A 22,490-nucleotide genomic window follows, 5' to 3' on the forward strand; every position below is an offset into this window, starting at 1 on the left:
GAGGTAAAGAATCCACCTGCAAATGCAGGAGACTCGGGTTGGCTCCCTGGGTCAGGAAGAGCCCCTGGAGAAGGAAATGGCAATCCACTCCAGTCTTCTTGCCTGGAGAATTCCATGAACAGAGGAGCCTGGTGGGCTACAGTCCATAGGGTTGCAAAGAGTTGGACACGACTCAGTGACTAAAGAGCAGCAGCAAATGATCATGGAAGTGGACCCTCCAGCATCCTTTCTACCTCAAATGATTAGGCTTGGTCTAGCAATGCTCAGACCAACAGCATCAGCATCACTTTGATCAGAAATGCAAAATGATCATAAATGCAAAATGACCGGAAATGCAAAATCTCAGATCCCACCCTAGACTTCCTGAATCAGATGCCCTAGGTGTGGGGCCTGGAAATTTGAATTTTAACAAGCTCTCCAGGTGATTCTGATACCCCTTAAGTTTTGTTTCATAGTTGTTATTGTTTAGTGGCTAAGTCATGTCTGACTATTTGTTTCACGGTAAGGTACCCTAAAATCATAAACTGAAACTCATATAAGCTAAGTCAGAAATTCTGGTGGCTGTCTTTCCAGGGATCACAGATTATCTTTTTCTTTACTGGAAGAATGACCCTAGTTTTAAATAACTCATCATTATGAACAAAACCATGAAAGTGAAAGTGAAAGTGAAGTCGTTCAATCGTGTCTGACTCTTTGTGACCCCATGGACAGAGGAGCCTGGTAGGCTACAGTCCATGGGATTTTCCAGGCAAGAGTCCTGGAGTGGATTGCCATTTCCTTCTCCAGGGGATCTTCCCAACCCAGGGATCGAACCTGGGTCTCCTGCATTGTAGACAGATGCTTTACAGTCTGAGCCACCAGGGAAGTCCAGAGCCATGAAGCTAATAAATAAAATTATCAACATATACCCCCATCACACAAATAGTTTTCTACATGTTTACTTATACAGGAAAATCTCATTGATTTGGATTCTGCTAATTATTAATAGAATTTGGAGTATTTTAGACTGAACTATTGATTACCTTTTTTCACAGGGAACACAAAATTATTAGGTGGATGTTTAAAATACATTAAATATTTTTCAAGTTCTCTCTACTGTCAGGAGAAGCTGTTAATGTCTAATATACAGGCTGTATACACATTTTTGTTACCCAGTGTGGTAGTCAATTTTGTGTGTCAACTTGCCTGGGCTGAGGAATGCCCAGACAGCTGGTAAAACACTATTTCTGAGTGCCTGTGAGGATGCTTCAGGAAGAGATTCACATTCGAATCAGCAGCCTGAAGATATAGAAGATATGCCCTCCCCAATTGGCTGGGCATCATCTAATCCACCGAGGGCTCAAATAGAACAAATAGATGGAAGAGCAAACTCCCCATCTTTTCTTGATCTGGGATGTCCATCTTCTTCACCCTCAGACATTAGAGCTCCTGATTCTTGGGTCTTTGGGCTCGGAGACCATCCACAACTCCCTGCACTGCACAACTCCCTGACACCCCAGGACTTCTGCCTTGGGCTGAATCATACCACTTGCTTTTTTGGGTCTCCAGTTTTTATTTGGTAGATCAGGGGACTTTTCTCAGCCTCTATAACCATGCAAGCCAATTCCTATAAAACTCCTTTTATCTCTCTCTCTTTTTTGCATTTCTCTGCAGAACCCTGACTGATACACCTACCCATCATCTTTAGTATCATGTCACCTTTGGTATCATCATCTGTCCTTATGACTAAAGCAAAGTTATGGCTTGGAGTAATAATCATGGATGCGGACTCTTCAACATCCATTCTACCTCAAGGGTTTATGCTAAATCTAACATAGTAATCTCATTTCCAAGTAACTGAATAACGAGTGGGTATGAACTAATCCCTGTATAAGACAAAGACATTTAACAACTTCAGGGAAAAGTTGCCTTGTTCCTAAGAAAGACACAGAAAGAACTGGCCTCTTACATCCTCTGGACATTGCTGGTCTAATTTGGAAACTCTTGGTGGTCATCTTTCTATTTACCTCAGGGTAAAACCAATACCAAGAAAGGCAGAGGGAGGGGCTCCCCTGGTGGGCCAGTGGTTAAGAATCCACCTTCCAGTGCAGGGGACATGGGTTCAATCCCTGGCTGGGGAACTAAGATCCCACATGCTGTGGGGCAAGTAAGCCCACATACCACAACTAGAGAAACCTGTGCACCACAGTGAGAACTAAGACCCAACACACCCCAAAACAAATATTTATAAACAAATAAATGCAAATAGAACAACCACATTACATGAATAAAGCCCCTTTACACCTGACAACCCAAATAAATTAGACTGAAGTCAAGTAATCTTCAGGTTTGTACTCTACACAGCTACTAGTGATTCAGCTGAAACACAAAACTGTCACTTCTACGCTCAACCACCTTCAGTGGTTCCTCACTACCTACAGAATAAGCTCCAAGCTTTTCACATGGCATACAGAGTTTGTATAGTCAAAGCTATGGTCTTTCTAGTAGTCATATACAAATGTAAGAGTTGGACCATAAAGAAGGCTGAGCACCAAAGAATTGAAGCTTATGAACTGTGGTGTTGGAGAAGACTCCTGAGAGTCACTTGACAGCAAGGTGATAAAATCAGTCAATCCTAATGGAAATCAACCCTGAATATTCATTGGAAGAACTGATGCTGAAGCTTCAATACTTTGGCCACCTGATGCAAAGAGCTGAGTCATTGGAAAAGACCCTGATGCTGGTAAAGACTGAGGGCAGGAGGAGAAGTGGAAGACAAGAGGATGAGATGGTTGGATGGCATCACTGACTCAATGGACATGAGTCTGAGAAAACTCCAGGAGATCGTGAAGGACAGGGAAGCCTGGTGTGCTGTAGTCTATGGGGTTGCAGAGCTGGACGTGACTGAGTGACTGAACAACAACAATGAGAGAAAGTCCTTTATGATCTGACTCCTGCCTGTTTTTTCACATTCATCACCCACAACTCCCCGGCCCATCCTCACCATTCCAGCAACCCTGAAATAATCATAATTTCGTGTACACACCCTGCAGTTTCTTATTTCCTTGCCTCTGTTCATAGCCTATAAGGCCTTCTTTATTCTCCCAACCAGTGTCTTTTTCTGACTAATTTCCACTTACCTTTTAAAGTTCAGCTCCAGTATAACCTTCTCCATGAAGACATTCTCAACACCCCCTAAGCTGGTGTAGGTGTCTCCTAAAATGTTCTCCTAGATTTCTGATTATCGTGTTACCATACTGCAAGAAATCATCCTTTTATGCATAGAAATGAATGAAAATGAAAACACAACAACCCAAAACCTATGGGACTCAGTAAAAGCAGTGCTAAGGGGAAGGTTCATAGCAATACAAGCTTACCTCAAGAAATAAGAAAAAAGTCAAATAAATAACCTAACTCTACACACTAGAAAAGGAAGAAATGAAGAACCCCAGGGTTAGTAGAAGGAAAGGAATCATAAAAATTAAGGCAGAAATAAATCCAAAAGAAACAAAAGAGACCATAGCAAAAATCAACAAAGCTAAAAGCTTTGTTTAAAAAAAAAAGCTGTTTATCTTCTTTGAGAAGATAGATAAAATAGACAAACCATTAGCCAGACTCATCAAGAAACAAAGGGAGAAGAATCAAATCAACAAAATTAGAAATGAAAATGGAGAAATCACAACAGACAACACAGAAATACAAAGGATCATAAGAGACTACTATCAGCAACTACATGCCAATAAAATGGACAACTTAGAAGAAATGGACAAATTCTTAGAAAAGTAAAACTTTCCAAAACTGAACCAGGAAGAAATACAAAATCTTAACAGATCCATCACAAGCACAGAAATCAAAACTGTAATCAGAAATCTTCCAGCAAACAAAAGCCCAGGACAAGATGGCTTCACAGCTGAATTCTACCAGAAATTTAGAGAAGAGCTAACACCTATCCTACTCAAACTCTTCCAGAAAATTGCAAAGGAAGGTAAACTGCCACACTCATTCTATGAGGCCACCATCACCCTAATTCCAAAATCAGACAAAGATGCCACAAAAAATTAAAACTACAGGTCAATATCACTGATGGCTGTAGATGCAAAAATCCTTAACAAAATCCTAGCAAACAGAATCCAACAACATATTAAAAAGATCATACATCATGACCAAGAGGGCTTTATCCCAGGGATGCAAGGATTCTTCAATATCCACAAATCAATCAATGTAATACACCACATTAACAAATTAAAAGATAAAAACCATATGATTATCTCAACAGATACAGAGAAAGTCTTTGATAAAATTCAACATCCATTTATGATAAAAATCCTCCAGAAAGCAGGGATAGAAGGAACACTTCAACATAATAAAAGCTATATATGACAAACCCACAGCTAACATTATCCTCAATGCTGAAAAATTGAAAGCTTTTCCTCTAAAGTCAGGAACAAGACAAGGGTGCCCACTCTCACCACTATCATTCAACATAGTTTTGGAAGTTTTAGCCACAGCAATCAGAGAAGAAAAAAGGAATCCAGATTGGAAAAGAAGAAGTGAAACTCATTGTTTGCAGATGACATGATCCTCTACATAGAAAACCCTAAAGACTCCACCAGAAAATTACTAGAGGCTAATCAATGAACACAGTGAAGTTGCAGGATATAAAATTAACACACAGAAATCCCTTGCATTCCTATACACTAACAATGAGAAAACAGAGAAATTAAGGAAACAATTCCATTCACCATCACAACTAAAAGAATAAAATACTTAGGAATAAATCTACCTAAAGAAACAAAAGACCTATATATAGAAAACTATAAAACACTAATGAAAGAAAGATGACACAAATAGATGGAGAAATATACCATGTTCATGGATTGGAAGACTCAATATAGTGTAAATGAGTATACTATCCAAAGCAATCTGTAGATTCAGTGCAACCCCCTATCAAGCTACCAATGGTATTTTTCACAGAACTAGAACAAATAATTTCCCAATTTGTATGGAAATACAAAAAACCTTGAATAGCCAAAGCAATCTTGAGAAAGAAGAATGGAACTGGAAGAATCAACTTGCTTGACTTCAGGCTCTACTACAAAGCTACAGTCATCAAGAGAGTATGGTACCAGCACAAAGACAGAAATATAGATCAAAGGAACAAAACAGAAATCCCAGAGATAAATCCATGCACCTATGGATACCTTATCTTTGACAAAGGAGGCAAGAATGTACAATGGAGAAAAGACAATCTGTTTAACAAGTGGCACTGGGAAAACTGGCCAACCACTTGTAAAAGAATGAAACTAGAACACTTTCTAACACCATACACAAAAATAAACTCAAAATGAATTAAAGATCTAAATGTAAGACCAGAAACTATAAAATTCCTAGAGGAAAACATAGGCAAAACACCCTTCAACATAAATCACAGTAGGATCCTCTATGACCCACCTCCCAAATTAATGGAAATAAAGCAAAAATAAACAAATGGGACCTAATTAAACTTAAAAGCTTCAGCACAACGAAGGAAACTATAAGTAAGGTGAAAAGACAGCCTTCAGAATGGGAGAAAATAATAGCTAGCAAACAAAGCAACTGACAAGAATTAATCTCAAAAATATACAAGCAGCTCCTGCAGTTCAATTCCAGTAAAGTAAATGACCCAATCAAAAAATGGGCCAAAGAACTAAATAGACATTTCTCCAAAGAAGACATACAGATGTCTAACAAACACATGAAAAGATGATCAACATCACTCATTATCAGAGAAATGCAAATCAAGACCACAATGAGGTACCATCTCATGCTGGTCAGAATGGCTGCTATCCAAAAGTCTATAAACGATAAATGCTGGAGAGGGTGTGGAGAAAAGGGAACCCTCTTACACTGTTGGTGGGAATGCAAACTAGTACAGCCACTATGGAGAACAGTGTGGAGATTCCTTAAAAAACCAGAAATAGAACTGCCATATGACCCAGCAATCCCACTGCTGCGCCTACACACCAAGGAAACCAGAATTGAGAGAGACACATGTATCCCGATGTTCATCGCAGTACTGTTTATAATAGCCAGGACATGGAAGCAACTTAGATGTCCATCAGCAGATGAATGGATAAGAAAGCTGTGGTACATATACACAATGGAATATTACTCAGCCATTAAAAAGAATACATTTGAATCAGTTCTAATGAGGTGGATGAAACTGGAGCCTATTATACAGATTGAAGTAAGTCAGAAAGAAAAACACCAATACAGTATACTAATGCATATATATGGAATTTAGAAAGATGGTAACAATGACCCTATATGCAAGATAGCAAAAGATACACAGATGTATAGAACAGTCTTTTGGAGTCTATGGGAGAAGGCGAGGGTGGGATGATTTGAGAGAATAGTATTGAAACATGTATATTATCATATGTGAAACAGATCGCCAGTCCAGGTTCGATGCATGAGACAGGGTGCTCAGGGCTGGTGCACTGGGATGACCCTGAGGGATGGGATGGGGAGGGAGATGGGAGAGGGGTTCAGGATGGGGAACAGATGTACACTCATGGCTGATTCATGTCAATGTATGGCGAAAACCACTACAATATTGTAAAGTAATTAGCCTCCAATTAAAATAAATAAAAACAAACAAAATCATCCTTTATGAATATGTCTCCTCCCCAAGAATATAAACTTCTTGAGAAGAGATACTATCTTATTATTTGTGCATGCATGCTCAGTCACTCAGTCGTGACCAACTCTCTGTGACCCCACGGACAAATGAGGAAAATAAAGCTTAAAGGTTAAGTGGCTTGTTTACCTACCATGACCTCTCTCTTCAATGCAAATGAAGAAGTAATAATCACCAGTTCTGATAATTCAGTTGAAAAATATTTATTTAGCATCTATCATAGCCTGCCAGACTCCTCTGTCCATGGGGTTTTCCCAGCAAGAATACTGGAGTGGCTGGTCACTACCTCCTCCAGGGCTTATTATTTGAATACCAGTGTAAAATACAAGGTCCATTGTATAGGGATATCTAATGGTTACTGAATGGATTTTGATGAAAACAATTAAGATGTTGATAGCAACAAGAGTAGCAATGTCAGTATTGAATCTCTAGCACTCATGTATCCTCAGGATGCAGGATGAATTCTGATTGTATAAACTCCTTTCATGGCACTCTTGAAGAACCTAGCTCAGGGTCTGCTGGGTTCATAGTAGGTGCTAAATGAATACTTTTTCAGTTGAATTATCAGAACTTGTCATTATTACTTCTTTGTATTGGAGAGAGAGGTTGGGGTAGAGAAAGAAGCAAGCCACTTAACCTCTAAGCTTTATTTTCCTCATTTGTAAAAACAGGAGTGATGCTCTGTGGCGACCTAAACGGGAAGGAAATCCAAAGGAGAGGGGACATATGTATGTGTGTGATTCACTGATTCACTCTGCTGTACAGCAGAAACTGACACAACATTATAAAGCAACTATGTGCGTGCTCGGTCGCTTCAGTCACGACTAACTCTTTGCAACCCTGGACTGTAACCCGCCAGGTTCCTCTTTCCATGGAATTCTCCAGGTAAGAACACTGGAGTGGGTAGCCATTTCCTTCTCCAGATTCCCAACCCAGGGATCAAACCTGGGTCTCCTGCATTACAGGTGGATGCATTACCATCTGAGCCACCAGGGAAGCCCCAATATATACATTATATACATACATGTATTCGTACATACTCTGAAACAAATTAAAAAAAAACCAGTAATGATACTACCTACATGGAAGGATAATTTAAACAATATATAAAAGCCATTAATACAGTTTAGAATAGAGCAATGATTTAAAAATCAAAGTTAAAAAACAGAACTACCATATGACCCACCAATCCCACTCCTGGGCATATACCCAGAGAATACCATAATTCAAAAAGACACATGAACCCCAGTGTTCACTGCAGCACTGTGTACAATAGCCATAACATGGAAGCAATCTAAATGTCCATCAGCACAGGAATGGCTAAAGAAGATGTGGTACATGTATACAATGGAATATTACTCGACCATTAAAAGGAATGAAATTGTGACATTTGCAGAGATGTAGCAGCAGCAGCAGCAGCAGATGGACCTAGTGGAGAAGGCAGTGGCACCCCACTCCAGTACTCTTGCCTGGAAAATCCCATGGATGGAGGAGCCTGGTGGGCTGCAGTCCATGGGGTCGCACAGAGTCGGACACAACTGAGCGACTTCACTTTCACTTTTCACTTTCATGCATTGGAGAAGGAAATGGCAACCCACTCCAGTGTTCTTGCCTGGAGGATCCCAGGGACGGGGGAGCCTCGTGGGCTGCCATTGATGGGGTCGCACAGAGTCAGACACGACTTAAGTGACTTAGCAGTAGCAGCAGATGGACCTAGAGACTGCCATACAGAGTGAAGTTAGAAAGAGAAAAACAAATACTGAGTATATCACTTATATGTGGAATCTAGAAAAATGATACAGATGAACTTATTCACAAAGTAGAGATACAGATGTAGAGAACAAATGTATGGATACCAAGGGGGAAAGAAGGGGTGGGATGAACTGGGAGATTGGGACTGACCTATATACACTGCTATGTATAAAATAGATAACTAAAGAGAACCTAGTGTAGAGCACAGGGAACTCTACTCAGTGCTAGGTGGTGACCTAAAGGGGAAAGAAATCCAAGAGGGTGTTTATATATATATAAAACTCATTCACTTTGCCGTACAGTAGAAACTAACATAACTTTGTAAAGCAACTATACTCCAATAAAAATCAGTTTAAAAAACAAAAATCAAAGTTAGACTGAATTATGATGTTGAACTGCTGTTATACTCTATACAAATGGGAAAACTTTTTTCTGTAGTTCAGATGTAATTTTGAATAGAAAAAAACCAATCCGTTTCATCTAATTTCAAAATATATCATTTACCTTGCTTCTGAGGATGAAAGAGCTGACCAATTATCTAGAGAGAAATAGGAATTAAAAAAAAGTCAGAGTATCAATGGGAGAAGTTCAGACTGAACAAGTTTTATATTAAAATATGAAATTGTATTGAACTGAACTGAACTAATAAAATTGTAGGATACTTACCAAATTTCATGCTTGTCAGGCGACTCCCATTGTCTTCTTTCTGTCAAGGGAGACAATAAAATGTTCAGTTCAGTTCAGTTGCTCAGTCGTGTCTGACTCTTTGCGACCCGTTAGAGTAATCCAAATACCAAAGTTACACAATTTTATAAGTTATTCTTCTGTGTTATTTTGAAAAATCTTGGAAAAGGAAATCAAGCATTTTTTTCTTACCTTGTGGATATCTGACTTATCCTTTTCTGAAGGAAGTTCAGGCTTCTTCTGAAAGGACATACAAATCTTTAAGAGTATGATCTCAAAAATAATTCCCAGGAAAATTATAAAGAAGATTGCCATCCAATTATTTTGAGAAGTCCAGGACTCTAGAAGTTCCCATAATGTCAAAAATGTATCATTTCCCAATCCTCCTTGCACCACTTTTTTTAAAAAATAAAATTGCTTTGACATTGTTATGTAATATATGAAATAGATGGATCTCTTCATTCCAAAGCCCTTGATTCTGGATGCCCCAAAACACAACAAGGTGGTATGCCCATCTCATAACCATATGCAATGTTCTGCCAGGAAAAAGTGCCCAGTATTGCCCAGTGCCTTGTTAAGTACAGTGGTGATTGCTCTGGGTCTAAGTGAGGTACGTGTCATAGTGGGTATTTAACTGAGCTCATATCAACTTACTTGAGCAATAATGCAAGTTCACTGGTGAGACATGTATGATGCTATCTGTAGTTTATTTAAATTAAAATAAAAAATAATCCTCCATTAATTTCACACAACCCCCCCCCCCCCCATTCTATAAATAATTCCTTAGCACATTTGGGTTATAATGATACTGTAAATTTTTAAAATGTAGAACAAATTTGAATTGGACAAAACCACTTTCTTTTACAACCAGGAAGTGTATTTTATATTTCCTTGTGATCGGGAAAACATGAATGTAGGGTGGGAAGATTTAGCATTAAAACACACACACAAACAAACTACACACACACACACACACACACACAAACTACACACACATACACACAAACTAGATGCTGCAGTTTAATTTGAACTTCAGATAAATACCAAATAATTTTTTAGTATGTCTCATTGTCTCTGCAGGACAGATAATAGCTTGTCTCTTGGGGGCCAGCCTGATGTTTTCTTAAAATAGAACACCTCATTTTATATTTCTTTTCGTCAGAGGTGTCTGTCAGCAATCTTCCTCTTCAATAATCTACTGCAATGTTGAAAACCAAAGTTAGATTTGGTGGGTTCTGGAATGGTCTCCTGGTGAATTTCCTCTTTACTCTGTTTCTGGTGATACCAAGGAACTTGGTATGCTTGCTGATGTCAGAATTAGGGTGGGGCAGAGCCAAAGTCTTAAGAGTCTAAGTATACAAAACAATTGGGACTGTTAGTGAAAATATTAACACTACCTTGGATTTAGAGCACTTTCCTTTGGAAGATGTGCTGAATTAATACTTCCATTGTCTTCATTTGTTCAAGGTGGGCAGAAGAAAGAAGTATAGTTATTTACACCAGAGTTTATTGTTCAGGTTTTCTTTGTTGCATAACTTTGAGAGCAAGAAAGATCTCTTGAGTTCTTACTAACCTAGAGTATTAGAGAGAAGGAGATCAATGACACATCCTAGAAGCTTATGATCTTATTTTAGGTTTAACTGTGATCTTGGGGTTTGTCTTTGCAAACATATGTCTCACTGGGATGCATGGTATAGGAATTCCTTGGTTCTAGAAGAAACAATTCCTCTAGGCATTTCTAGGTTAAAATACACCCTCCTCTCTGACTCCCCTTCCATATACACAAACAGGGTGATTTTATTCTGCTGGGTTTTGCCATATCAATGCAGCTAATGAAATACTCAACTTCTCTTGACCAATGGCAAGAGAAATTAAATTCATTTAATGTTTACTACCTTAAAGGGGATTCAACATTTTAACAAGAAGAAACTCTCTAGTTCTTTCCTAAGATCTTTTAAGTGATGACACTGAGCCCGTTAATTAGTATACCACTAATGTCTACCACTCCTGCTAATGCTTAAGTTTGCATAGAGGTAGAGTCTCCACTTCCAGGGCTTTGTTGTTCAGTTCAGTTCAGTTCAGTTGCTCAGTCATGTCTGACTATTTGTGACCCCATAAACCGTAGCATGCCAGGCATCCCTGTCCATCACCAACTCCCGGAGTCCACCCAAACCCATGTCTATTGAGTCGGTGATGCCATCCAACCATCTCATCCTCTGTCATCCCTCTCTCCTCCTGCCTTCAATCTTTCCCAGCATCAGGGTCTTTTCCAATGAGTCGGTTCTTTGCATCAGGTGGCTGAAGTATTGGAGTTTGTTTCAGCATCAGTCCTTCCAATGAATATTCAGGACTGATTTCCTTTATGATTGACTGGTTGGATATCCTGGGAGTCCAAGGGACTCTCAAGAGTCTTCTCCAACACCACAGTTCAAAAGCATCAATTCGTCAGCACTCAGCTTTCTTTATAGTCCAATTCTCACATCCATACATGACTACTGGAGAAACCATAGCTTTGACTAGACAGACTTTGTTGGCAAAGTAATGTCTCTACTTTTTAATACGCTATCTATGTTGATCACAGCTTTTCTTCCAAGGAGAAAGTGTCTTTTAATTTCATGGCTGCAGTCCCCATCTGCAGTGATTTTGTAGCCCCCAAAATAAAGTGTGTCACTGTTTCCATTGTTTCCCCATCTATTTGCCATGAAGTGATTGGACCAGATGTCATGATCTTAGTTTTTTGAATGTTGAGTTTTAAGCCAACTTTTTTCCTCTCCTCTTTGACTTTCAGCAAGAGCTGCTTTAGTTCTTCTTTGCTTTCTGCTGTAAGGGAGGTGTCATCTGCATATTGGAGGTTATTGATATTTCTCCCGGCAATCTTGATTCCAGCTTGTGCTTCATTCAGCCCAGCATTTTGCATGATGTACTCTGCATATAAGCTAAATAAGCAGGGTGACAATATACAGCCTTGACATACTCCTTTCCCCATTTGGAACCAGTCTGTTGTTCCATGTCCAGTTTTAACTGTTGCTTCTTGCCCTGAATACAGACTTTTCAGGAGGCAGGTCAGGTGATCTGGTATTACCATCTCTTTAAGATTTTCCCCGTTTGTTGTGATCCACACAAAGGCTTTGGTGTAGTCAATAAAGCAGATGTTTTTCTGGAACTCTGCTCTTTTGATGATCCAATGGATGTTTGCAATTTGATCTCTGGTTCCTCGGCCTTTTCTAAATTCAGTTTGAGCATCTGGAAGTTCATGGTTCATGTACCGTTGAAGCCTTGCTTGGAGAATTTTGAGCATTACTTCTTGAGTGAAGATATGTGGCTTCCAAGGAGATACTTGGTTGGGGTAATTCAAGAAAAGCTATGAAGTGGTAAAGAGAACTTAAGGGCCTTAAAGGATGAGGATTGGTAGCAGACAAAGACTAACAAAAAAGTTTCAGGAAGAAAAGGCAGAAAGACTTTGTTCCAAAACTTTGTGCAGTGAATTTAGCTGGAGTACTATGTATAGGTTCAGAGTATGGGGGAAAGAAAATAAGGTTAAAATGTTGGTAGAGCCTATTGTGGAGGGCCTTGAACTAAGGTCTTTAACCTTAACAATCACCTTTGGAGATCCACCAACAGTTTCTGGGTTAAAGGTGTTAAATGGTTTACTGGTACAAGGAGACAATAGTAAAATGAATTAGGCTACTGTAACTATACAGATGTGAATTGATAAGGGCCTGGCTTGTAAACCACGCAGTGTTAACAAAATGTGGGTAGAATCAGACGTTGATACTGAAAATATAGGATTTAACTAAAAGGAAAGCAAATGGATTCAGGGGTGGTGTAGAAAAGCTAATGTGAAGGAGAAAGGACTTAAATCTCAAAGCTGGTTTGTCAAGGACAAGGTTCTCAACCTAGGAATTACTAACATTTTGGACCAGGAACTTCTTTGTAGTGGTTGGTTGTCCTGTGCCCTGCAGGATGTTAGTAGAATCCCTTTCTTGTGAGGTGCCAGGACCACTCCACCCATCATGAAAACCAAAAATGCAGTTATGTGGTCCCCACCCATGGTACACAGTTCTCCAATGACAAGCTGTTTCATCAATCTGGAGTAGTTTCTTACGGGTAACTCAGGGCTAGCTGAGTTGTGCTGTCGTGTCTGACTCATTGCGACCCTGTGAACCGTAGTCCACCAGGCTCCTCTGTCCATGGGATTCTCCAGGCAAGAATACTGGAGTGGGTTGCCATTTCCTTCTCCAGGAGATCTTCCCAACCCAGGGATTGAACATGCATATCCTACATTGGCAGGTGAATTCTTTACTGCTGAGCCACCTGGGAAGCCCAACTCAAGTCAGGGGAAAACCAACTTTAAATGAACTTCTACGTTATCCTTATATTTGCAGTAGTATCTTTGAATGGTTATCCATATTATGCCTATAGTTTAGTGTGCAAACTTTATTATGACTACGAAGACTGGTTAGTAATCTTTCAAATCTATTTCTTCATTGTACTTTTATGCTATAGTCTGCATTCTAGTAAGTTTTCCTTTGTATTTTCCTTTTTATAGTTTCACTCTTGGTTTACAATATTATTTGCCAATTGATTTACACATAATAGATCATTATTATATTTGTCAGCTCTGGTTAAGTATTTTTATTTTATTTTATTTTATTTTCCAGTTATGCATGTGCTTTTATTTTTATTTTTTTAATTTTGGTTAAGTATTTTTTGTTAATATTTTATTCAATCTTGTTTTAAAAGTATTAATTATACACTATTTTTAAAAATTAAGGCATCATTCAAGAAATTCAGTCAAAAAGTAACTATTATACACTGTGTGACATGGAAATTTTGATTTTGCAATAGTACATTTGATTCTAATATTCACATTATATCTAATATACACATTAGATAGTTATCTAGATTTTTGTTCTTTATGCACTATTTAGAAAAATTAAAATCCATTGACTTCATCAGGGCAGGAGAAACAAGGGACCTGAAAACTCTGAAAGCTTCCTAGGCTGCCCTGGCTGTTGGAACGGCCTAACCTGAGGTCAGTAGGGAACTCAGGGAGTTAATTTCCTACTGTAGAGAAACCACTGCTCACTACAAACTTATACGATAGATCTTCAGCCTCATCACATTTTTTGCATTTTTTATAGGAAATATAGAAACTAAAATTTTCATATCTAACTAATACCATTCAAGTCTAGTCCAAGTGATACCTGCACTTCTCAAAGCAAAATTAAGAGCCCTAACTCTGTCTAGATACAACACAGATGTTAGTTCCACTATTTACTCATTTCATTCTCTCCTTAATCAGAGAGCTTTAGACATCAAGTTCCCCTACTATATTAAACTCCAAATGTTTACTCATTGTTGTAAACCTAATGAAGCTTTTCCTGTAACAGACCTTCAGTAAACATTTATTCAATAAAAGTTGTTACTTTATTCTAAAAACAATGTTCAGAGTCCTCATATTTGAAAATGTATCTTCATCTATCCCTTGAGATTTAGCAAAACATTAGGTGACTTAGATGTATACATTGTATAAAACTGACTACATTTACTAAAGCATTGTTTTTCCTTCATAAAAACTACACTGCTCTGCACAATTAAGAGCACTTTCTGAGTTGCACTGCAATAAGACAAAAGTTCTGTTGTAACAAAATTCAACGTTTAATTTTTCAAAACTTATTAAAGAAAATAAATTATATTTAGACCACCTTCAATATTTGTACATCATCTTTATACAACTATAACAGTACTTTCAAGAGACGTTTTATAAAGAACATTAATTTCACAATTAAAATGTGTTTTAAAAACAGGGGAACATGAAAGAACATTAAATTAGTCTGAAATATATCTCATAATGCCGAGAAGTATGCTCTTCTTTAACAAATTAACTGTATTTGTATTCAAAATAACATAGCCTTTAACTTATACACAATTATTTCTTGTCCATTTCAGTAATTTCCTGGATCCAAAACAAAATCTGTGTATTTATTTCTTTGAAAACATCATTTGTTGATCGTCCTTTCACTGCCATGGAATGATTTGCCTTCTCAATCCAGTGGATTTTATGAGGAGCTTGCATTTTCTGTGCCACTTTCTCCAACAAGTTCTAAAAGGAAAAAAGAAGATGATACTAGACTAATACCCTCTTGGTGTTTCATAAAGATTTACTCTCTCCTACCCCGCCTATACTTGGCATTCATTCACTAAATATTAAAACCTACTCTACAGATAACTTCTGAGGCAATGGATCGTGCAAGAAGTAACAATACAGACTTCTTACATATAGAAACACCATAGAACAGATCAAGCATTCATTCTTGACAAGTCAAAAAATTCTTATAAGAAGTATTTTTCCCAAGAAAATTATATATTCTGGGAAAGACACTAAAATTTAGTAATATGTACAAGTTACTTTTCTTCAAGGGTCAATTTTATTACAAATTTGAAGAATCTGATTAAATGTTGAAATGATAAAACAAATATACAGTCTAGTAATCCCAAATTCACAAGATTCAGATATTAATCCTTCATTTGCTAAGTAAGAGTTTGTAATTTATACCTAATTACAAGGGTTGAATATTGTCAGTATGCTCCATAGTTTTAGATTCCCCTCAGTAACAGGGTACCAAAGACACAAAAGCAGCATAGTAAAATCAGCATCTTTTAAAAGAGACTGAATGTTGCAGGTAGCATCTTGTTCCCAAGATGTTTCTTTCATTCTGTTTCATTCACACAAATAGCAAGTCATAATCACCTTTTCACACATTTCATCTGCTGAGCCTGACACAAACAGTACAGGATCTTTTATACGAAAGAGATCTTCATCTCTAAGTTTATGCTGCTGTTTTGGATGGTGCAGTGGATAGGAAATACAAATGAGACCTCGAACAAAATCATCAGCATCATCAGGCTCAATATGACACAGTACAGAGGCAGCTGCTCTTGAGCCCATTGAACGACCTAAAATCAATTAAAATCAAGTTCAGTTTGAAATACAGACATTCACATAAAGTAGTAGTGATGATAATGGCAGATTTAATTTACTATGCATCCATCATATTGCTTATCTATACTTAACCAACAGAAGGTGGCAATTAATAAGCCACAATACCCACAGACTTGTGAAGAGCTAAAAACTGATCCTAAATCAAATCTTAAAAAAAAAAAAATTATTATTTATTGAAAGAATACTTAAAGAGGTAAAGACAAACCTTGTGAAGGGATCAGTTCAGAGGATGATTCAAGAATATAATAAAAGGAGACGTCTTTGGGTTATAATACATGTGTATTTGGCTTAAATTCAATTTAAGTATTAAACTACCTTGATGTTATTATACCTGGAAGTGACTTAACAAAACAAAAAAAAAATCCTTAACTCTATTCCTGTCATTAATTTTAATTCTTGATTACCTATTCCTGTATTAATGTGAGTAGATTTTAAAACAAGTATTCACAAGTATTGCAACTTACCTCCAAGGAAAACACCTGCAAGTTTGTATTCTCCTGAGGTCTTTAGGTAATTCTAGAAAAATCAACCAAAAAACCATCAATTCTTCTCCTATGAAATATTCCACTGGAAAAACCAACACATATTTCTCATCATTACTAAAGTGTATAAAAACTTTTAAAAAGACAACCACAACATTTTAAGGGATTCTACTTGGAAGAGGTAACCAGTTCTTTGCTCTTCTGGTCATGCCTTCACCATCAAGTCATATATTGGGTAATACACGCAAATATGTGGGGAAAACAAAAACACTGTCTAAAAAATTCAAGTACTAAAACATTTTTAAAGAAAAAAATTTGGAGGGAAAAAAAAGAGCCAGTTAAAAGCTTCCAACTTCAATGGACATTAGTCTGAGTAAACTCGTTGGTGATGGACAGGGAGGCCTGGAGTGCTGCGATTCATGGGGTCACAAAGAGTCGGACACGACTGAGAGACTGAACTGAAGGCAAAATCTGATAATGCTACAACTAACATCTGATTTAAAGCTCTGAAAAACTTAGCACGCTTGAAGTAATTTGGATTAAAAGAAATTTCGGGTTTCATCCAGGGATTTTAGTTTCCAACATGGAAATCATGCTATTTGTACACTCACAGCATATGAGGCTGTCTAGAACTGTATATGCTTAAGTTATATAATTCCAAGAAGGAAATTACATCATAAGTAGATGCCTTGGCAGTATCATGGAGAAATATCTATGACGTGAGCACTCATCCCTATAGAAACTGATGGCAAAAAAGAGCAATCTGACCACTACCCAGCCTTCACACGCTGTTGAGTTTCTAAGACTATTCATTAGTGTTTTTAAAATTAAACCAAATGACTAATAAAATTTGTCAATTTACTGTGCATTTAAAAAATAGAATTGTTTTAAGTAAATATAAAGAAATTTTCTTACCAAAACTGATTTATATGCCTTAATTCTATGTACAATATTAAGGCCTTTACAGGTAAACCTCAGGCAAAAAAACCCATGAGAGGCAAGATGGGATGCCAGTGACGTCAAATGAGGGAGATTCATATCTCCTGACGCTCCATGTGTAAGAATGACTCCATATGTTAAGCTCTTGTTAGGTACCAAACAAACAGCATCTAGCAATTTATTTCCAAAAGGTATTTTTAATTTTACCTGGAATTGAAGAGAATAAAGGGGTCAAAAATTACTTCCATGCCTATTCAGACAAATGAATAACTATATAGGTTTGTTCTGTAATACAAATGATTCAAATCACAGCCTCAAAATAAAAAGCAATATTAATTATAATTTATATTTAAGTACTTATTGTATGTCAGATATTATTATAACTGCTCTTTATGTATTAACTCATTTAACCTTTCTAAGAATTCTGTGGTAAGTACTGTTACAATTTCCATTTTAGAGATGAGAAAACTGAGGCACAGTATGTTATATCATGTGCCCAAGGTTATATATCCACTAGCTAAGATCCAAATTCAGGCAGTCTGCTCCAAAGTTCTCACTCCTAATCACTAATGCTCTATTGTCTCTCACAGTACAAGCTGAAAATAAGAAAATTATTCTGGAGCCACATGACTACAAGAAGAAAAAAAAAAGGAATCCTGAAGATGCAGAATGTATGAAAATATGTATTACCTCTGTATGACTCATTTTCACTGTTGAATAACAAACTTTAAGTGCATTACATCTGAGAAGCAAAGGACATCTCCCTGAAAAGAAGATTCTATTGTGAAAGGTGGGTTGGCAGACATGGATATGATACAAGAACTATTAATGAACGCATTTAGTAGCTAAAATAAAGACATTTATAACTACTTTAAGAACTGATACCTTCACATGTACCTTATTTATTTTCATTCCTATGGTCATTCAGAATTGGTTATAGGGCCAGGAGTGGGGCTGGCAGATGTTATCTAAGATAAAGTCAATGTGATACCATAATATGCATTCTGTAAGAAGACTCATATCAAAGTTGGATGCTATATCTTGATACATATAAATATGTATTTTTCCTAAGCATCTTTATTCTCAACCAACTATCTTCAACCTAATTTCACAGCATCTTTCTACTAACCCACTTCCTTCGTCTTTACTGGTCCCAGTTCTTCCTTCTACCCTGCAATGGAAGCATTCATCCACATCCTTCGTCCTGAGACTGCAGAAACCTCCCAGTAGACAGAATGTATATCTCCACACTATTACCTTTGGGCTTGACTATGTGACTTGCTTTAACCAAAAGATGTTTCAATGCCACTTCTGAGCTGAAGCATGGCAAATTTTCCAGAAGTGCTCTTAAACTCTCACCTTCAGCCCCAAGAAAAGTACGCTCCATGTATTTTTGCTTCATGGAAAAATGAAGTGAAGATACATGGAGCAGATCTGAACTCAAAACTGAAGTCTGGAGTCCAGCCTAGTCCAATCAACATCTAAACCACTGAAGAACCATGAAATGTCTACCTGAAGAATCAAGGGCATGAAATGCTCTGAGCCACTAAGATTTCAGGGTTGTTACACAGTATTCTTTCTTGTAGTAAGAGATCTTTTATTGTTGAGGATATGCTTAACATCAGGATCATTAATTTTTTTCCTATTAACATTTACTAATTTATTCAATGAATAACATGTTCAAAATGTACAAAAATATACAGTGAAAAGTCTCTCCCTAATTCCACTTTTGCCTTACCATCCAGATCTCCTCTTCAAAGGCAATCAATATTCTGCTTATCTTTCAGGTATTTTATATACATATATACATACACACATCTTTTTATAAAACTAGTAATATATTTTTCTGAACCCCCTCCCCAACATACATCTTTGTGATTACTCTTTTTTATACAATGAGCTTCTTTCACTATTTTTTTATGACTACAAAATATTCCAAAGGAGGGTTGTACAAAATTTATTTTACTAACCATCTATTACTGAAAATTGAGACTGTTTCCAATCTTTTTCTAAAGCAATATTGCAATGAGTGGCACTGTACTTAACATTATTTAACACGTGTGTAGACATATCTATAAACTCCTGCGTCAAAGGGTGTATTTATTTGCATTTAAGAAACATTTCATTTTTGAACAGGCAATATACGCACATGGTACATTATTTTAAAAGAATAAAATGTGTGAATAGTTAAGTCTCTTCACATTTCTCCCCCCAGCCACGAAGTTCCTCTTCCTTCCAAGAAGCCATCACTGTGACTAATTTATTGTACAGATCCTTCCCTTTACGTGTATGTGTGTGTAGAATTCTCATACAGAGCCTGAAAGGTATTAGACCAGCTGCAAAAAGTTCTGGGATTTAAACTGGAGGAGGAGGATGAAGGGTTTCAGCCTTCACTGTCTGTTTTCACAAATGTAGCCTCGTAATTGCGCCTGGGGTCCCCAGGTTCAAAGATCCCGTTTTATGTTCTCAAGAGAAGAGCCTCCAGTCTCCTGGTGGGAGAGAAGCAGTATCCTACCAGTGTGAAACGGGGAAGGAGAGCTTGCTATCTACTTCTCAGACAGACCTCACCCAAGTGGTCTTTATTTGAGCCATCCACACCCATCCCCAGCACCATTCATTGCCAGCTCCCAAAGTGTCCCGTGCTGCCAGTTTCTGCACATTTTGAAGATTTTGTATATAATTGTACGACACTTGCTTTCTGGAGTCCAGTATTTTACTGCTATTCTTTCCCATTTTCTTCAGCTCTGTGGGTTTGTGTCTTTTTGAAAATCCCTGTACTGTACTTTCAGTGAGATTTCAGGGAGTAAAATTAGATACAGGTCCTCAACCCACTCTCTTAACCTAGAATGCTCTACTATTCCTCAACAAGTAGGGTGTTCGTGGTTTCTTTTTTCTGGCAAACACCACTCTCTTGCGTGATGGACAGTCTGTCCTTGCCAACAGTGCACACACGTGCTGGACTATAGGGGCAATAGTGAGCCGCCACTAGGATCTAATTCCGACCTGCTCTAGCTAATAAATCTCGGGTTTAGCGGGTCAGAAGGGGCGGCGGGGTTGGAGCCTGGCTGCGCCTCGGTGTCTTCAAAGGCAGCAAACGCCACCAACTTCGGAGAGAGGCTGCGACCGTTCACCGTCTGGACCACGCTTGTGGGCGTTTTCAAGAGTGATTTGTGTGACTACTGTCGTCAGGACGCGACAAGAGACCACATCCGAAGCCGGATGATCGGATGCCACCACCCCTTAACTTTCAGTTGGAAAAAAACGTTCGGGCGTTATCCGCCTCGTCCGGGCGGAACGTTGGAAATCGCGAGGCAAACGCAATGGCAACTGTCAGACTTCAAGTTCTTCAGGGGGGGGTCGCGGGTCCGGGCTGCGTCGACAACAAGCGGAACAAGGACAGAAACTCGAGGCCAGGCTTCCCGCGGTTGGGGACCCACAGGCGCCCGAGGACCGTCCGATTCCGCCCGTCGGGGCTGCACGGTGGCCGGCGCGCGGGAGACCCTCCTCGCTCGGGGGCCGCCGGTGCCCGGCTCGCCCCGCTCGCACAATCCCTTCTCGGAGCCTCCCGACCGGCCGGCCGAAGCCCCAGCGGCCGCGGCCCGCGGGACCTAACCGACGCCTCACGCCTCACGGAGCCGCCCAACAGCCCCTGAGGGGCAACGGCCGCGAGCCCGAAACGCCTCTGGAGGGACCGCGGAAAGCCCTCGGAAGCCGTTCCCAAGTAGCAGCCCCGACCGCTGCCGCCGCCGCCGCCACAGCCGCCGCACTTACCAGGGACGGGAAAGTGGCCGGCAGCACCTAACCGTCCTCACTCCCTTCTGGGAGCGAACTACCACACTCGAAGGGACCGCCTCGCCGCGCCCGCCAGCGCGTTCCGCTACAGCGCAGGCGCACGCAGGCCCCGCCCCCAGGCGCGCGAGCCGGCGCGCGGAGCACGCTGGGAGCGGGAGTTTTCCCGCCCCTGCCGCCTCTGCTGTGACGGTGTCTGCTGCTCAAACCCAGGGGGCGCTGCCGGGCCGCCTCCCCTCGCTGCTCACCCCCGACTTCCTCAGGATCCTTCGGCGTCCCAGCCATATCCTTCCAGCAGCTGCACCAGTCATAAAAAGACACCGCATGCCGCGTGATCAGAAGAAGATTCCATCCATATTGTATCATATCTAATAGTACTTTGTTCCTTATAACTCGTTTCTTTTCATTGCTGAGTAGTAGTCAAGTTTACGGATAAATCCACGTTTCGTTTATCCATTCACTGGTGGATGGCTATTTGGATGGTTTCCACTGTTTGACTTGTTATAAAGAACAGTGCTGCATCACTCAGAGAGAGAAGGCAGTGTGATGACAAACAGATTTGAAGATGCTGAGCTGCTGGCTGGGAAAATGAAGGGGCCACAAGACAAGAACCATAAGAAACGCAGCCCCGGGAGCCAGACAAGGCATTCTGCCCTCAGAGCCTCAGGAAGAGACCAGCCCTCCAAATACATCGCCATTGTCCCAGAAACACTGATTCCTGACTCTCAAATCCAACCCTGAGATTGAATTCCTCTTGTTTAAACCACTAAATTTGTGGTATTAATACTTTGTCACAGCAGCAATAGGAAACTAATACAAAACTATGGACACCAAAACTTCCATTTCGGATAAATTTTGCATGTCATTATTATTACTCTTTTCTTGATTTTTTCCAACCATTTAAAAGTTTTAAAATCATCCTTAACTTGCAGGCTGTCCGAAAATTAGTGGTGGGCCAGATTTAGCCAAATATTAGCAGGATTAGTCCATCCACGGATTAAAACAATACATAATTGGATGTACTAGAGTTTTTATAATGTTCTATAATGTTTCAAAATGAGAATAGCAATAATGTAGTTCATCATGGATTAATGGAACAGAATAAATCACCATAAAACATGAACATGTAAATAGATGCATGAAAAGCATTTAATAAAATTTTAATGTGCTTCATTTTTAA

General features: G+C 39.1%; 2 protein-coding genes across 3 annotated transcripts in view; both read right to left on the minus strand.

Annotated features, from left to right (window-relative positions):
• CCDC168 (coiled-coil domain containing 168) overlaps positions 1–9,520 on the minus strand; it is a 36,318-nt gene extending 26,798 nt beyond the window's left edge. The window contains exons 1-3 of the mRNA XM_069602132.1: positions 9,287–9,520; positions 9,077–9,116; positions 8,915–8,948 (exon numbers count right to left, since the gene is read on the minus strand). Of these exons, the coding sequence (XP_069458233.1) occupies positions 8,915–8,948; positions 9,077–9,116; positions 9,287–9,520 (308 nt within the window). The remainder of the gene's footprint in view (positions 1–8,914; positions 8,949–9,076; positions 9,117–9,286) is intronic.
• A 4,196-nt stretch (positions 9,521–13,716) lies between these two features.
• TEX30 (testis expressed 30) lies at positions 13,717–21,457 on the minus strand. 2 transcript variants are annotated; one of them, XM_069602412.1, is made up of 6 exons: positions 21,293–21,457; positions 18,212–18,285; positions 17,498–17,728; positions 16,565–16,616; positions 15,849–16,054; positions 13,717–15,200 (listed from the first exon to the last, which is right to left on the minus strand). In XM_069602412.1, exons 2-6 carry the CDS (start codon positions 18,224–18,226, stop codon positions 15,027–15,029), a joined length of 678 nt encoding a protein of 225 aa, XP_069458513.1. In that variant the 5' UTR covers positions 18,227–18,285; positions 21,293–21,457; the 3' UTR covers positions 13,717–15,026. The 2 variants fall into 2 exon arrangements, with proteins under 2 accessions (XP_069458513.1, XP_069458514.1); XM_069602413.1 differs by lacking the exon at positions 18,212–18,285 and having other exon boundaries at positions 13,860–15,200; positions 21,293–21,424.
• Between the last annotated feature and the right edge of the window lie 1,033 nt (positions 21,458–22,490).

The sequence above is a fragment of the Ovis canadensis genome, chromosome 10 (assembly GCF_042477335.2).
Source record: "Ovis canadensis isolate MfBH-ARS-UI-01 breed Bighorn chromosome 10, ARS-UI_OviCan_v2, whole genome shotgun sequence".
Classification (NCBI taxonomy): Eukaryota; Metazoa; Chordata; class Mammalia; order Artiodactyla; family Bovidae; genus Ovis; species Ovis canadensis.